Here is a 17,648-nt window from a genome sequence, read left to right on the forward strand (position 1 = left end):
AGCCTTGACCCCCCCACTCAGTTCTGTCAAATCTACAGTGCCCCCTGCTGCTCCAGTCCTGGGATCCGGTGCCGTTCATCCAGCGCACCCAGGGCTGGCCCACAGCATTTTGGCACCTGAGGCGGGGAGCTCAAATGAGGCCCCCTCGCTTGGGCCAAAACTTTGAAAGGTCTCAATTCTGCCTTCTTCTTGTTCTACTCCTCTCATGGTACCGCTCTGCTACCTACCCCAATAAAGGAGAAGGAATAACTTAAAATACCTTGTTCAGAGGGGGGATAGCTCAGTGGTTTGAGCATTGGCCTGCTAAACCCAGGGTTATGAGCTCAATCCTTGAGGGGGCCACTTAGGGATCTGAGGCAAAATCAGTACTTGGTCCTTCTAGTGAAGGCAGGGGGCTGGACTCGATGACCTTTCAGGGTCCCTTCCAGTTCTATGAGATGGGTATATCTCCATATATTTTTAATTTATTGAAAAATTTTAAGTAACACTTACGTTTGCTGTTCAGCTATTTGAAAGTTAACTTTTCTTGTCTGCATAAGCAGCAAAGAGTCCTGTGGCACAGTATAGACTAACAGACGTATTGGAGCGTGAGCTTTCGTGGGTGAATACCCACTTCTTTGGATGCATGGGTATTCACCCATGAAAGCTTATGCTCCAATACGTCTGTTAGTCTATAAGGTGCCACGGGACTCTTTGCTGCTTTTACAGATCCACACTAACACGGCTACCCCTTCGATACTTGACACCTTGTCTGCATAGTAAACACTGGCATTTTTATCTGTTTGAATAATCAAAGTGGTGCTTTCCGTGCCTTCTTGGTTGCAAAGATTTGAACTGCTTCCTGAAGGTCCACAGCCTGGGCCAGCTCATGCTCTATTGAGATGGTTGCAAGGCCGACCAGCCTCTCCTGTGTCATTGTGGAGCATAGATGTGTTTTTATAAACTTCAGCTTGGAGAAGTTGCGTTCTCCACTGGCAACTGTTACAGGAAGTGTTAGAAGTATGTGCACAGCAACAAAAGCATTTGGAAAGAGGGTGGTCATCTTATCTGTGCACATATATTCCAGGACAGCCTTTGGAGTTGATCCTGCTGAAATGTATCTTGAAAGGGCTTTCAGTTCATCACCTAAATCACTCGCATCAATATCGCGCATGTCATCATGTGTCAACACTGTCTCTAGTGCCCTGCATTGCTGGTGTAGGTCTTCTTCAGGTGTAGCGAGGAGTTTTGCAATATCATAAACATCCCAAATATACTGTTGTGTTCCTTGAGCTGCATGAAACGTTCTTCAACTGACTGAATTGCACAATCTAGCACCTGGTTAAAGAATTCAACTTTGAATTGTTGTTTGGGATCTCTTATGGGATTATCCTGTGCCTTGTAATCAAAATGTCTTCTTCTTCGGTGACTCTTGTATTCTTGAATGGGTGGGAAAACAGCTGCAGTGTGAAGTTCCTCTGCCAACTTCTGTGCACTCTTCAGAACGTTTTGAAATCCCTCATCTGACCGGTAAGACTGTAGGTATGACTTTGCTTTGTCCAGTTGTTCCATTGCTCCAGATACATCAGGGTCAACACCTTGGAGTCTCTTGCTTACAACATTTATTTCAAACAGTATGCCATGCCACAACACTAAGCCGCACAGAAATTTGAAGTTATGTATGTTTCTGGTGATTCCGTTTCCCTCTGCCACAGTTCTCCCACGAACAGTTCCTGTCATAGCATTATCCTCTATAATGGCAACTATGGCATCATCTATCTGCCCATTTGTCAGGAGAGATTTTGGTACCTTGTAAGAAGGAAACACGGATAGTGACCTGGCTGGAGGGTCAAGTCATGAAGAGGAGGTTGCAGCGCCCGGAGAGAAAGAGGGGCCCCAGAGAGACAGAAAGAGTGAGAGCGGCTGCAGGGGAAGGCAGCAAGCTGCAGAAGTGTGAATGTTGTCAGACGCTACCGGTGTGGTGCTCTGCTTTCTCCTATGTTGATATCACTCGGCTGCGTGCGTGTGTTCCCTCTGTGTGCTGCCCCAGCTCTGCAGATAGCTGACACAGCAAACCCGACGAGAACCCCCAATGACCACAGAGTCTAGTAAAATGCAAAGTCACGTCGAGTAGGTTTATTGCGACCTCGGACACAGTTGCAGTTCCCCGTAGATTACTTAGTCTACCGGGCATACTACTAATAGATGCCTCTTGGCAATGGACCCGGCTCAGTCAGTAGCGGGACTTTCCACTGCCCCCTCGGCCAGACAAAGACACCACCCCAGGGATACATTCTTATACACAGGTACAAACAAGTTACACATCACTCCTGACGTATTGAGGTACAACCCCTCTACGTAGTAAGGTGCCGCCTCTCACCTTGTACATGTTGGTTTGATCCAAACAACTCTATCCATCATTTTACCCTTTTGCCCCTGTCATTGGGATGGGTTGGCCTGTTCCATGTTATCTGTGGAATTTTCCAGTATAGTGTATGTTCTGATAGCTGGTGTCCAGTACCTGTTAGGAATGTCTCTTTTTGCAGCATCAGCCCTTTCCTTGCCAGCTTCTGTGAGCAGGCCTGCCTCTGGCTCACAGCTTAACTTTGCTTTGTGTTAGCAAAGTCTTGACCATTTCTTTAGTTCGGGCCTTAGGCCTCATACCGGGCCTCTGATACCAAGGTTTATATCTCAGGGCCTCCTCTTACTACAGGGGGCCTCAGGCCTGGAAAGCGCTAACCCCAGAGCAGCCAAGCAGAGGCACCACCTGCAATGACACTCCCCGTTTGGCAGATGTGGAAACTGAGGCACAGAGCAATTAAAAACCAACATTTGCAGACGCCTGTGTGATGTGTCCAAGGCTGCTCAGTTAGTTAGCATCCAAGTAGGATTAGAACTCAGGACTTCTTGGCTCAGGGTTGTGTGTTTTTCTAAAAGATGTGCTCTAGTTTAAGCAGGAATTATTTCTGAGCAGTTCTCTGGCCAGTGTTACACATGGGGTCAGACTAGATGATCAGATTGGGTCCTTCTGGCCTTGGACTCTATAATATCCCTGTGCTCCAGTCACTAGAGCACACTGCCTTTTATTATAGGTGGGACCCCCGTGTAAATGCATTTAGCCTGCACTCCCAATTGTGGAACATTATTCTGGTATGATTTTGCTGTGCTAGGCATGGTGCCAGAGCAGTAATCTGATATGATCCTGGTTTAGAGCAATCCAAGCTGCTGCCCATATGGTGAGGAAGGGAAAATGCTTGGGATAGACGTCCACCAATTTATGGTACCACGGACAGTTCCTGTCACTTCTGCAAACTAGAGGTGGATTGGGGGGCCCAGCTGTTCAGATGCAATCCAACCCATCAGTGGAGGTGTGTAGATCAATGTCTGTCAAAGGGAGCCAGAATATGATGGGAATAGGCGCTATGTTACTTCTGTGTTTGTCGCCCCTGTGACTGCTACTGGAATGCTGTGTGCAGTTCTGGTGTCCACGATTCAAAAAGGATGTTGATGAATTGGGAAGGGTTCAGAGAAGAGCCACGAAAATGATTAAAGGCCTGGAAAACATGCCTCATGATGATAGACTCAAGGAACTCGATCTATTTAGCTTCTCAAACAGAAGGTTAAGGGGTAACTTGATCCCAGTCTCTTAGTCCCGACACATAATGAACATTCTAGCAGACAAAGGTATAACGAGATCTGATGGCTAGAAGTTGAAGGTAGACACATTCAGGATTAGATCATTTATGGACAGACTAGAGAGGAGTGAGGTGAGAGGCAGGGAGGCCAGGATCGGGGACTGCAGTAGTCAGGGTGTGAGGTGGTGAAAGCCGTTCTGTGGGAATGTGGAGGAATGGAAGCCCTAGAGACAGAAATGGCAGGATTTAGTGGCAGTGTTGGTGTGAGCAGAGGAAAATATAAAGCAGTGGGAGATGACTTGAGAGACATCACATGCACAGATGAACACGATATGTTGGGGAAGAGTCAACACAACTTTTGTAAAGGGAAATCATGCCTCACCAGTCTATTAGAATTCTTAGAGTCAACAAGCATGTGTACAAGGGTGATCCAGTGGATATGATGTACTTGGACTTTCAGAAAGCCTTTGGCAAGGTCCCACGCCAAAGCCTCTTAACCAAGTAACCAGTCATGGGATAAGAGGGAAGGATCTCTCATGGATCAATAACTGGCTGAAAGATAAGAAAGAAAGGGGTAGGAACAAATGGTCAGTTTTCACAATCGAGAGAGATAAATAGTGCTGTCCCTCCAGGATCTGTACTGGGATCAGTGCTTTTCACCATATTCATAAATGATCTGGAAAATGAGGTGAACAGTGAGGTGGCAAAATATACAATGATACAGAACTCCTTAAGAGAGTTAAGTCCAAAGCTGATTGCAAAGAGTTACAAAGGGATCTCACTAACCTGGGTGATGGGACAACAAATTGGCAGATGAAATTCAGTGTTGACAAATGCAAAGTAATGCGCATTGGAAAATATAATCCCCACTACGCGTACAAAACGATGGGGTCTAAATTAGTTGTTATCACTCAAGAAAGAGATCTTGGAGTGAACATGGCTAGATCTGTGAAAATATCTGCTCAATGTGCAGCGGCAGTCTAAAAAGCTGGCAGAATGTTAGAGACCATTAGGAAAAGGATGGATAATAAGACAGAAAATATCATAATGCCTCTGTATAAATCCATGGTACGCCCACGCCTTGAGTATTGTGTCTAGCTCTGGTTGTCCCATCTCAAAAAAGGTCTATTAGAATTGGAAAAGAGGCAAAGAAGGGCAACAAAAATGATTAAAGGTATGGAACCACTTCCATATGAGGAGAGATTAAAAAGACTGGGACAGTTCAGTTTAGAAAAGAGGCAACTAAGGGGGGGAATATGAGAGAGGTCTATAAAATCATGACTGGTGTGGAGAAAGTAAATAAGGAAGTATTATTTACCCCTTCACATAACACAAGAATATGGGGTCACCCAATTAAATTAATAGGCAGCTGGTTTAAAATAAATAAAAGGAAGTGTTTCTTCACACAGCACACAGTCAACCTGTGGAACTCCTTGCCAGGGGATGTTGTGAAGGCCAAAAGTATAACTGGGTTCAAAAAAGAACTAGATAAGTTCCTGGAGAATAGGTCCATCAATGGCTATTAGCCAGGATGGGCAGGGACACAGCCCCATGCTCTGGATGGGTCCTAAACCTCCGACTGCCGGATGCTGGGCCTGGACGACAGAGGATGGATCACTTGATAATTGCTGTTTTGTTCGTTCCCTCTGAAGCACCTGGCACCGGCCACTGTCAGAAGACTGGATACGGGGCTAGCTAGACCATTGGTCTGACCCAGTACTGCCATTCTGTGTAGCCGAGCTGACTCAAGGCATGGGGTCCCAGAGCAGCCTGAGCTTTGGGGCCCGGAGGGCATGTTTCTCACCCATCCATTATGAAATGTGTGAATGGCTGCTGCCGGGGCTTGTCTCTGCTGTGGTAACAAGGCCAGGGAAGCTGTGGCTTCCTTTAATCCCATAATCCCAGGCGACCATGTGGCGGTACGAGGTGCAGGAACTGAGACAAGGTCCTGGGCTCTCTGGAACGAAGGACACCACTTGGTAGGGAGCTCCTTCCTGCCTCCCCCTTCCTCTGTCATGCTCCCTCTCTTCCCCTCCTCGGGCCGCCTCGGCTCCCTCTTTCCAGCCCCCCTTCACCTCTTTCCGTCTCCTCCTTGCTGTCTCCCTTCTTCCCCGACACTCCCACTCTGTGTCTACTGCTTCCTCTCTGTCCCCGTCCGTGCCTGCACCCTTCACGCTCCCTTGCAGATGCATTTCCCCTCCCTAGGTCGGAGAGGAGACCTAGAATGGGGTCTGAGCAAGTTCCTGCCGTCCATCCCGAACATCTCGGCAGGTTCTGTTCCCCCAGGGCTTAGTATGGTCTCTCTCTAGGAATGCGGTCGCTGCTAGAGAGCTTGCGGGAAACAGCAGGCGCCTTATCACCTGTGCAAACCCCTTTGGTACAGATGGGCACAATTCTACGGATGTCACGCCAAGGTCTATTAATACAGCATGAGTGGCTGCAAGGAGAGAGAGAACAGGACTGGATTTTCTGGAAGGAACGAGGCTGGCTAAGGGCCAGACAAGCTAGTTCTCCTGCAACGCTAGGCAACAGAAGTGGAGGGGGACTGTAATGCCAATGGTGGGGGAGCCTCCGTAGTCTCCCGGGATAGGAGGGAACAGGGGAGCCCCTGTACTGGAGCGGGGCAGGAAAGTGGGGGAGCCCCTGTAGTGAAGCAGGCCGGGGGAGCACGGGAGCCCCTTACTGGAGTAGAGTAGGGGGAGCCCCCGTAATACTCTAGGGAAGGGAGAAGCACAAGAGCAGGGCCCAGGGGCAGATGTATCTAGCGTTGCGAAACCATTTTCCAACAGAAGTGCCGTCTGTGAATTGACAATACCCCTTTAAGATCGAGCACCCGACAGCTGATCGCTATTAAGCAGGGCTAGATTCCAACCGGTGGCCTACAGCAGAGAGGCTCTGTGGCCGATTCCCAGCCCCCAGCGTTCTCCAGCCCTCGTTCACGGGGAGCTTTTGGATTGGATTGGATTGCCTTGCTGGGTGTGAGCGTGTCGGACCAGCCCATGAAATCAGTTCTCTCCCAGGAATTGGGGGGCAGGTGGAGATCCCTCTCCTGACACCTGCCAGTTCCATTTCTGTCGCTGTGTGAATCTCGGGGATATAAGAGTAACTTTGCCCCTCTTCTAGCTGATGATCTCAAAGCACTTCCCACACATTAATAAACCCTCATAGCCCCCTATCAGGCAAGCTGTCATTTTATCCCCACTTTACAGGCTGATAGATAGAACCTCTGTGTGTGTGTGTGTGTCTGTCTGTCTTCGGTACATTAGATTGTAAGCTGTTCGGGGCAGGGCTGTCCTTTTGTTCTGTGTTTGTACAACAATTAGCGCAGTGCGTGCTGGTCTTTGACAGCCTCCTAGACGCAATAATAATACATAGCCCCCTATCTAACCACCTCACAATCTTTACTGTAGTTATCCTCACAACCCTCCTGCAAGGTAGAGCGATGCCGTTATCCCTATTTTATTAATAGGAAACTGAGGCACAGTGAGGCTAAGTGACTTGCCCGCGGTCACACAGGGAGTCTGTGTCGAACCAGGGACTTGAAGCTGGCTCTCTCACCGCCTAAGCTAATGCTTTAGCCACTGGACAATGCCACCGCTCTGTTCTGGGATTAGCTGCACACAGCAAGTCGGTGGCAGAGAGCCCTGCTCCTGGCTCCCAGCCCCGTGCTCTCACCACTAGATGCACAAGCTCCATTCCTAGCCAGGCTTCCTTCTGCCCATGTGGCAGGCTGGAGAGGACAGAAAGAAAAACAAAATGCTTCCGGTAGCAGCAAGTTTTTGCAGGCTTCCAGTCATTCCTTAAGTGGAAATAGCTTTTCCTGTTTGCCCGGCTGCATCGCACCAGATGTGGTCTGATGTGGGGGAAGCCGAGGCAGAAGGAGTGAAAATAAAACCATCACTTCTGGTTGGTCAGGCCAAGGAATAGGTGCCAGAGGTGTTTATGGTTTGGAAGGTCCGGACGTAACCCCTAGACCCAGCCAGTAGGAAGGATTGCTCCATTAGCAGTAGCCGAAGAAACCACTCTGTCAAGAGCCCACGCTGGAAAATCCATTCGAAGGAAAGTAAACGTTCCAGAGCTGGGCATGTGGTGACAGCGTAATTTGGAGTCTAGATTTATGATGGCGTTGAAGATGGGCATTGTGGAACCAGGCAAAATGCAGCCACCTCAGGGCAGCCTGGCTTCTCCCCGGTTGCTTAGAAAGCAACAAGAAAAACCGTACAGCAAATCCCTTGGACAAAATGGGCAGGTGAGTCCAATAGGGTAGAACTTCTTCTGGTCCATGCCATGAATAGCTCATGCTTCGGGGTATAAGTCAGCCTCTAGCTACTGGGGGTTAGGAGGACATGCCCTGCAGGTAGATTACCCCGTGATTGGATACTGGGCTCACTAGAGCTCAGGTCTGAATCGCTCTGGCAATTCCTGTGATGGTTTGCTAGTTGCACAAGAAGTTTCTCTAGAGCAGTGTTTTCCAAACTGTGGGTCATACTGCCGAGGGAGCTGGGGGGGCTCATGAAACGTGAAAGAGCATCAGGAGGTCACGAGATGTGCGTGCTGCATTGCGAGCGGCAGCTGCTTGCCCCGCCCAAACTGTCCGGCACCGCCTGGTTGTGCCACACGTGGGTTGGCACCGCAAGGTGGCGGCAGCCAGCAGGGATGGGGCTTGTAGCCACTGCTATGCCAACCTCTTGAACAGGGGGAAGGGAGCCCACCTAAGCCAAGCCCAAGGGGATCAGAAGACAACCTGGCCCAACTAGGGCGATTCGTTGGATGGGAATAAGGGGAAACCGTGTGAAAAATCCGGGACAACATTTCATTTTAAGGGACGTTTTAGGGAAGCCCCATTTCCTTGAGCACAGTATGGATTTGTCACTCAAATGTACATTTCTACTGCCCTCAAGTACATCATGCAATTATCATACGCTTCACTTTCATCTTTAGAATGGAATCCGCCATGATCAGTTTTGATACATTTCAATACATCTTAAAATAAGGGACTGGTGGTTAACCTAGATGCAACCCAAACCCAACATGCGTAGTCTGGTCCCATTGAGTCCCGGTTGGGTTGCGGGGCTCTGTCTCAGACCCTGGGGCCTGGTTAACACAGGTGAGCCCAGAGGGGGTTGTGACATTGAAAAGTTTGGGAACCACGGCACTAAAAGTTACATGGAGCCAATCTCTTTGATGGAGAAAGGTGTCTTGTTCCCCTACAAGTGCAGTCAGACGTGTAGGACTGGGACCTTGTTAGATCACACATGCTAAGTGGGGTTGGACTGTTTTTAGAGACTGAAGCAGCGGAGGAGGAGGTGATAGAAGAGGTTGATAAGTTAAAGTGCAACAAGTGGCTGAAGTGGCAGAAGTGCCTAGTGGGGAGAGTACTGGCCGGGGTAGGTTCTATTCTTGATTGTGCCACTAGCCTGTTGTGTGATCTTGAACTCTGGCTTCCCTCCCCTTTGTCTCTCTTATTTTGATTGTAAGATTTTCAAGGCATGGACTCTGAACAGGGTTTTGAACCATGCCTATCACAATGGGGTCCTGGTCTCTCTTGGTGCTACCATCACATAAATGATAATAATAATAATGAATAGCAATGAGTCATCAGGACCAGAGGGTACATCCCAAAGTTCTGAAGGAACCTGACTGCTGAGTTGCTAACAAAAAAGCACAACCACTTATCAAAATCGATGGCTATGCTGAAGGACTAGCACAACTACTGTCCCCCTTTCAGGAGTCTGATTTGTCTTGCGTACCCCCAAGTTACAGCTCACTTACAAACGACTTGCTTCCAAAATCAGGCATAAAAAGACATACGTGTCATAGCACACTATTACTGAAAAAAATGGCTGACTTTCACATTTTTACCATATAATTATAAAATAAATCAATTGGAATATAAATCTTGTACTTACATTTCAGTGGATAGTATATAGAACAGTATAAACAAGTCATTGTCTGTATGAAATTTTAGTTTGTACTGACTTCGCTAGTGCTTTTTAAGTAGTCTGTTGTAAAATAAGGGAAATATCTGGAGTTGTCTTCCAGGGGGTCCATCCTCTGCCTACCCCCAGGGATATGTGTACCCCTGGTTGAGAACCACTGGACTAGAAGGTAGTTATTGTTGTATCTATCCTTTAAAAGTTGATCATGAAAATTGCAGAGTAGCCCTCTTTTCTTCAGTACCAGGCTGTAGACAGTCAATGATTGTTTGGTCAAGGAGTGTGTTTCCTTTCCTCTTCTCAACATAAGGCTCTGGGTTTATGACTTCATTCACTAAACCATTAGTGCACCCTCTGTGCTTTAGTGCACAGTTGTGAGACCTTCCCTCTAGGACAGTAATTCTCAGCGTTTACTGTTCTGGAACCCCCTTTCCCATCCCCGGACCCCTGTTCCCTCTAGCAGGGAACCCCGGCCCATACAGCAATATGGGAAAGGCAGCAGGGTGATCGCAATCCCTTGACACCTTTTTGCAAGCCCAGAGCCCAAGGAAATGAACCCCTGATCTAAGAATTTCAGAAATAAATAGCTGTAATTTGCCAAAAGAGCATGTGGCTCTCTCCAAGTGCAGCACACTCAAATGAGTTAATCCTAGAAGACAGATGGGAAAAGTCCTCTATGGTCCTTCAGTCCATCCCCTGGCCAGAGCATAGGAGGTTCCTCACAGCGGGCCTTTGTTCAGTCTAGTTTAAATCACGCAAACAATCAGGCTTCCATCCTTGCCCTGGGGAGACTGCTCTGCAGGCTAATACAACTGAACTGTAAGGAAAATTGGCCCAGTTTCCTTTGCTCGGTTTTAGCCTCTTGTTCCTAAGGGTTGTTACTCCCCCTCTGGTATTTACACCTTTCAGGAGCTTGTAGATAGTTGTCACCTTCTTCCAGCCTCATGGTCGCTGTCTGGATTAGCTCTGCCTAGCTAGTGCTTTTTATCTCTCCTTGCCAATCAATCCTCCCCGTCTGCCTTCAGCTTTCCAGCTTACCTGGCTCCCAATCCTGTGGTGTCTGAATACCTGGCAATTTGTAACATATTTATCCTCACAGTCCCCCTCTGATGTAGGGAATTGTCCCCATTTTAGAGATGAGAAACTGAGGCATAGAGAGACTAAGTGACTTGTACACACTAGCACTGACTTTGGTATAACGTAAGTCGCTCAGGGGTGTGGAAAAGCCGCCCCCCGAGCGACGTAAGTTACTCCGACCTAAGCGCCGGTGTGGACAGCGCAACGTCGGCAGGAGAAGCTCTCCCACTGACAGAGCTACCGTTGCTCGGGGTGGTGGAGTCATGATGCCGAGGGGAGAGAGCTCACCCGTCATCAGCATACAGCATCTGTACTGGCAGCAGCTTCATCGGCACTGCTGCAGCGATTCTAGTGTAGAGGAGCCCGAAGTGACTTGCCCAAGGTCTCTCAGGAATCAGTAGCAGAGCAGGGGATTCAGGTATCCTGTGTCTCAGGCTTGTGCCCCAACCACTCAACCATCCTTCCTGCCTCCACTGGGCCATCCTGGGTGCAGTACTCTAGCTGCAATCTTACCAAAGCTCTATAGAGAAGGATGGTCCTCTCCCTGCTTTTAACATGCCCCTGTAGCTGAGAACTGCGTTGGCTTTTACTATGCCCCGGGTCTCCTGGCCTCCCTGTTTCTCCAGAACGTGACTGTCACTGCGTTTGCTTTGCCCTCCAGAGGAGTTCCTCTCCAGCCTCGATCACTATGAAATCGCTTTCCCCATCCAAGTGGACCAAAACGGGGACTTCCTCACCTTCGACATGAGAAGCCAGCTGAAGCGGCGCTCCCGACGCAGCCTGGGCTCCCTGTCCTACGAGGCCGCTGAGCGGCGGGTCTTCTACAAAGTCTCCGCCCACCGCACCCAGTTCCTCCTCAACCTGACCCTGCACTCCAACCTGCTGGCCGAGCACTTCACGGTGGAGTACTGGAAGCGGGACGGGGTGGACTGGCAGCACGACTTCCACGAGGACTGCCACTACGCGGGCCACTTGCAAGATCAGTACCTGAACTCCAAAGTCGCCATCAGCAACTGCAACGGACTGGTGAGCTTCCAAAGGGATCGTAAGACAGGCCCTCCCAGTTTGCCCAGCCGAGGGTGGTAAAAATAATTAGGGCTGCCCATAAAATGGAGCAGATTGCAGCTTCCCTGATCTTTGTTACAGAGGTGCAACCTACTAAGGTGACTGGTCCCAGCATTCAGTGCTCCATTATGATATGCATGGCCAAGCGGGCAGAGCTGAGATGGGACATTGCATGCTGGGATCTATCGTCTCCATTGGCCGTAACTCACTCTCTTAAAGCTGAGGGTGACCAAAAGCTAGTCGAAGTCCCATGGAAGCCAGTCAGTTTCCATTGACATCAATTGGCCTAGGATAGGGAGGGGGCAGGACTCTCAGACACAAGCCCTCAGAAAGTAAGATGCTTATCCAGATCTGTGTAGTTAATAAATTGTCCTTAGACATTGCCACCCAGTTGTGTTTAAACTGCTGGGGAAAAAGAATTGCCTAGTGATGCCAGACGGATGGATTGCAAACCTTGCATCGCTCTGCCCTGGCAACGCCTTAATGAGAGATGAGGTAGTGCTGTCACATTGTGACATCAACCTTGCCAGGCGGGGATGCAGTGTGTCGTCTGAGTCACAGAGAGGATATATTGTGCTTATGCTGTGAGACTGTCCAGTATCCCTAGTGCCTCCTGCATGGACGAGGGCGGAGTCCAGCATCTCACTGGTCACATTAGCATTTACTTTGTCATCTTCTGCTTCCCCTTGATGGCAGGTGTGGTATCTCTGGGGCTTCCCCATATATGGGGCTTGGTGCTGCCTCCAGAGAATAGCTTGCCAAGTATGATGCCCTGTTGCCCCCCAGAGAGAGGGATGGAGCAAACATACTCCGTAGTGGGGTAAACATACATAGGAATCGAGTCGGTGGGCCAGATCCTCCTTTACGCCAAGGCCCTTCGGGCAACGTAAAAGGGCATTAACATAGGCATGAATTTACACTGCCTTTAATGCAGGTTTGCGTTGCCATTGAAAAGGCCCTAATGTAATGAGAATCTGGCTTGTTATGTCAAGGATCCTTTTACCATGTTTCCACCCCGCCCCCGGCACCAGGATGCATCCTGGATCCTTTCCCCCTCCCCAGATTGCTGTGTCAGAGCGGGCTCTCCATGCATCTGAGGGTAAGCGCTCCAGTGATGTCCTAGTGGATATTCTAGGACTCACAGGGTGAGCTGGTGGGTGCATGGGGCACTGCTGACTCATAAGGGATCTGGTATCAATGCCTTTCTCACAGCGGCCCACACATCCCAGGACACCTGATGGCCAGACAGTACTTTGACCAAGCCCAGAACATTCCAGGGGAATGGATGGGGCATGGAGAGATCCCAATGACAGACGAACGCCCAACCCCACTTGGGAGGGTGCAACAGGGTGGGAAATAAACCCTCTGCAAGCCCAGAAATCTCCCCATTACCTGAGCGAAGTCCCGCTGTCCTGGGGAGCTTATGGACATCAGTGTGGGGGATGGGGAAAGGGAGTCCAGGAGCTTGGGTGGGGGGAGTCTGGCAACGTCCAAGCTGCGCCCAGCCACCTCACAGGGCAGCCTTCTGGGGAGCTGACCGCATCAGGCACCGAACCCCCCCATCACCCCCTCACTCGGCCATCGTGCTTCCTCCCCTGGGTCCTCAGAGTGCAGGCAGCTAGGGCCACTTGGGACAGGAAACAGGATCCGAGATGCAGGGCCGGCTCCAGGCACCAGTGAAGGAAGCAGGTGCTTGGGGCAGCCAATACAAAGGGGCGGCAGCGGCACTCCATCCACTATTGGGGCGGCACGTCTGGTTCTTCGGCAGGAATTCGGCGGCGGGTCCCTCAGTCCCTCTCTTCCTCTTTGAGCTGCCGCCGAAGAGGAAGAGAGGGAGAGAAGGACCCGCCGCCAAAGAATGGAGCGGCGCGATTGAGTTGCCGCCGAAGTGCCACCGATCGGCTTTTTTTTTTTTTTTCGCCGCTTGGGGCGGCAGAAAACCTGGAGCCAGCCCCGCCTAGATGCCAAGAGCATCTCCCCCTTCCCACTCTGCTTTCTCTCCTCACTGAACAGAACTGTCCAATTGTCACTCCCAACCGCCCCAGCACCCCCAACTGCCAGGGCACCCTCAGACCCCAGCATTCCACCCGCAGCCCCCCAGTCGCCCGTCACCACCCCGACACCCTCAGACCCCAGCATTCCACCCGCAGCCCCCCAGTCGCCCGTCACCACCCCGACACCCTCAGACCCCAGCATTCCACCCGCAGCCCCCCAGTCGCCCATCACCACCCCGACACCCTCAAACCCCAGCATTCCACCCGCAGCCCCCCCAGTCGCCCGTCACCACCCCGACACCCTCAGACCCCAGCATTCCACCCGCAGCCCCCCAGTCGCCCGTCACCGCCCCGACACCCTCAGACCCCAGCATTCCACCCGCAGCCCCCCCAGTCCCCTCATCACCCCGACACCCTCAGACCCCAGCATTCCACCCGGCTGCCCCCCCGTCACCTGTCACCACCCCGACATCCTCAGACCCCAGCATTCCACCCGCAGTCACCCGTCACCACCCCGACACCTTCAGACCCCAGCATTCCACCCGCAGCCCCCCAGTCCCCCGTCACCACCCCGACACCCTCAGACCCCAGCATTCCACCCGCAGCCCCCCAGTCCCCCGTCACCACCCCGACACCCTCAGACCCCAGCATTCCACCCGCAGCCCCCCAGTCACCCGTCACCACCCCGACACCCTCAGACCCCAGCATTCCACCCGCAGCCCCCCAGTCACCCATCACCACCCCGACACCCTCAGACCCCAGCATTCCACCCGCAGTCACCCGTCACCACCCCGACACCTTCAGACCCCAGCATTCCACCCGCAGCCCCCCAGTCCCCCGTCACCACCCCGACACCCTCAGACCCCAGCATTCCACCCGCAGCCCCCCAGTCACCCGTCACCACCCCGACACCCTCAGACCCCAGCATTCCACCTGCAGCCCCCCAGTCGCCCGTCACCACCCCGACACCCTCAGACCCCAGCATTCCACCCCCAGTCGCCCGTCACCACCCCGACACCCTCAGACCCCAGCATTCCACCCGCAGCCCCCCAGTCGCCCGTCACCACCCCGACACCCTCAGACCCCAGCATTCCACCCGCAGCCCCCCAGTCACCAGCAATTGCCAGGACACCTCAAGCCCCAACATTTCACTCAGCAGCCACGCACACAACCCCAAACCTCTTCCCCTTCCATCTCTCTTGCTCTGTTTTCCTCTCTCTCACCTGCTCCCTCTGTCTCCAGTAAAATACAGATGGAAAAGACCTATTAGTTCACCCAGACCCTGTCCCAGAGGCCAGTGCAGGATTGTTCCTTATGGCCAACACGCCCCATGCCAGGTACATCCTCTGCCTTCCTGCACCCGTTCACAGGGAGCAAAGTTGAGAGGGGATGTAAAGTGGGCTGTATGTTCGATGTTGCTAAGTGGTGCCAGTTGGCGTACGTTGGTGTAAATTGTACATGAAGGGGGTAGAAGCTGGATGGGTGTTGCAGGAAAAGCAACTGACATGAGGAGAGAGGGTGAGAAGGGGTAACGTAAATCAGACCATCCCTTGTTCTCTGAATTTCCTGCTACTCCTCCCCATTGCACCCAGCACTGCCTCAGCATGCAAGTTACACCAGCTCACACCCACTTAATGATGTATAGCTCACACCTTATGTCACTTCTGAGTTTGGCCCACTGATAATTACATAGATACACATTGACTCCTATTGCTAGCTACCTGTGCGCACACACACACACACACTCTCTATCCTGATATCTAAACACACCCTGAGACATCTACACCACACTCACAATCACAATCATCTGAACACACATGCAGATCTGAACACATCCATCTCCTGTATCCATTGCTACCCACAACTGCGCACCCATCCCGGGACTGAGAGCTGCCTCATGCAATGTGCTCTTTGCTACACTTCATTTTGAACAGAATAAAAGTCACCGAGGCTTAAGCTGTCGGAAGCGAAGGGCAGAATGGTCAGGATTCCAAAACTTGCACAGGCTGTTAGCTGCCAGCAAGGCAAGGCCGCCAACAAGCCTGCAACGAAAAACAGCTGGAGGCGGCAGAAAGCAGGCCCAGCAGCCCTTCTCTGCCTGGGCCCTAAAGGGGAACTGAAAACCTTGCATTACCCAAAGCAATATTTCAATCCACTGGCTGTTTGGGATCCCCGAGACCCAGGTGCCTGGGAGCGCCACAGATAACCTCAGCTCAGAACGAAAGGGTTGAAAATCACACTTTCCTTCCTTTACCTCCCATGATTTGAGTTCACAAGACACCAGGCCTGCTGCTAGGGCCAAGGAGCGGTATAGTCTGGTAGTTAGGAAAGTTGGCTTGCAAATCAGTCTGCCTGCGTTCGACTCCCTCCTCTGCTGTTGAATGGCTGCGGGCCTTGGGTAAGTCACTTTGCTTCCCTGTGCCTCAATTTCTGCATCTGTAAAAAGGGACTAATGCTACTTACCCTCCTTTGTGAAGTGCTTTGGGGGAGACAGGCTAGGTATTAACATTAATATTCACGGGGAGGCATAGCACGTGGCATTCTGAGCTTTTGACAGGTTTTAAAAACATTCCAGTTCCTCCTTAACGCTAATTATTAACGGGTTTGATAAAGAATTTGATTTAACTGGTAAGTTATTCCTATTATGAGTTGTATTGCAGTAGGGCCTCCAATCCAAATCAGGACCCCATTGTGCTGGGAGCTGTACAAACCTGGAGTAAAAAACAGCACCCATTGCTGTCTCTGCCAAAAAGAACTCCATGGTTTATAACCTTGCAGTAGAGATCGGGACTGATAAAACCCTATGAGCCAACATTCTATCCCTGTAGACAAATACATACTGTAGATTGTAAGGTGTTTGGGACAGGAACTGTCTTTTTGTTCAGTGTTTGTCTAGCACCTAGAATAGTGGAGTCCTGCTCCATGACTGGGTCTATTAAGTGCTACTGCAATGCAAATAATAATAATAATGATTAATAAATACTCTAGTAATTGGAGCTGTGTAAATACTTCAGACAGACAGACAGACAGCCTTTGTGGGCCCTCCTGTGCTGTCAGTTCTATCTGACCATCAAGGACTATGGAATTAATTATTGTGTCACAGTCTGATTTTCTTTCTGAATCTTGAATTTTTCAGGCCTTTACATTTGGCATGAGTAATGCTTGGGATCAAATCCTGCTCTCGCATTGGTGTGAATCAGAGTCATTCTACTGACTTCACTGGCATTAACTCTGTTTTTTACACCAAGGGAAGTAAGAGTAGAACTTGGCCCCTTTTATCTGTTGATGTTGGAGGTGGGGTTAATTTCCTGATTGCAACAGTTTTAATTTAATTAAGACTCAGGGCGGGAAAATGACCTTGGAAGTCAACATAATTCGCTATCCATCCGAGTTCGACCCCAGAGCTCTGCTCTGGTGAATATCTCCCACCTCTGGTATCATCAAGATCATGATCTGATTATCACTCCTGGCTCCTATGTCTAGACGGAGCCTGTCTGTCTTTCTCATTTTTATAAGGCAGCCCATCCCCCTAGTATTTGAACCCCTTTGTGCTGTGGCATCTGAGAACCTTAGCCTCCCAACTCCAAACTTTCCTGTATTTTGGGGAAGTTTGGATCCAGAGCCTAATCCAGACGTGAACTTCGTGGCTTGGATCCCTCTCGAGTCAAAACTCGTAAGAATGACAAATCAAGGTCCCGTCCTCCAAACACAGGCGTGCTTAACTTTACTCATGAATCTTATATAATAATCCCGAGCTCTTACATCGCACTTTGCATCCGCAGATCTCAAAGCCCTTCACAAAGGAGGCAAGTGTCGTTAGCAATATCCCGTGTAAGTGTTTGCCGGCTCAGCGCTCAAACCCTCCCACGCCTGGCTATCAGCGAATGGGATAGACGGTTCAGAGCCCATTCCTGCTCTGCAGGTGACTTGAGCAAAGCGCAGACAGGATGTCCGGCTCATCT

At 50.6% G+C, this 17,648-nt stretch overlaps 1 protein-coding gene across 2 annotated transcripts in view; it reads left to right on the forward strand.

Annotated features, from left to right (window-relative positions):
* The window catches only part of ADAMTS10 (ADAM metallopeptidase with thrombospondin type 1 motif 10), a 101,246-nt gene that overhangs the window by 18,175 nt on the left and 65,423 nt on the right, over positions 1–17,648 (forward strand). For both annotated transcript variants that reach the window (XM_054013284.1, XM_054013285.1), the window contains exon 3: positions 11,289–11,653. In XM_054013284.1, coding sequence (XP_053869259.1) covers positions 11,289–11,653 — 365 coding nt within the window. The remainder of the gene's footprint in view (positions 1–11,288; positions 11,654–17,648) is intronic.

This window comes from Malaclemys terrapin, chromosome 24 (assembly GCF_027887155.1).
Source record: "Malaclemys terrapin pileata isolate rMalTer1 chromosome 24, rMalTer1.hap1, whole genome shotgun sequence".
Lineage (NCBI taxonomy): Eukaryota > Metazoa > Chordata > Testudines > Emydidae > Malaclemys > Malaclemys terrapin.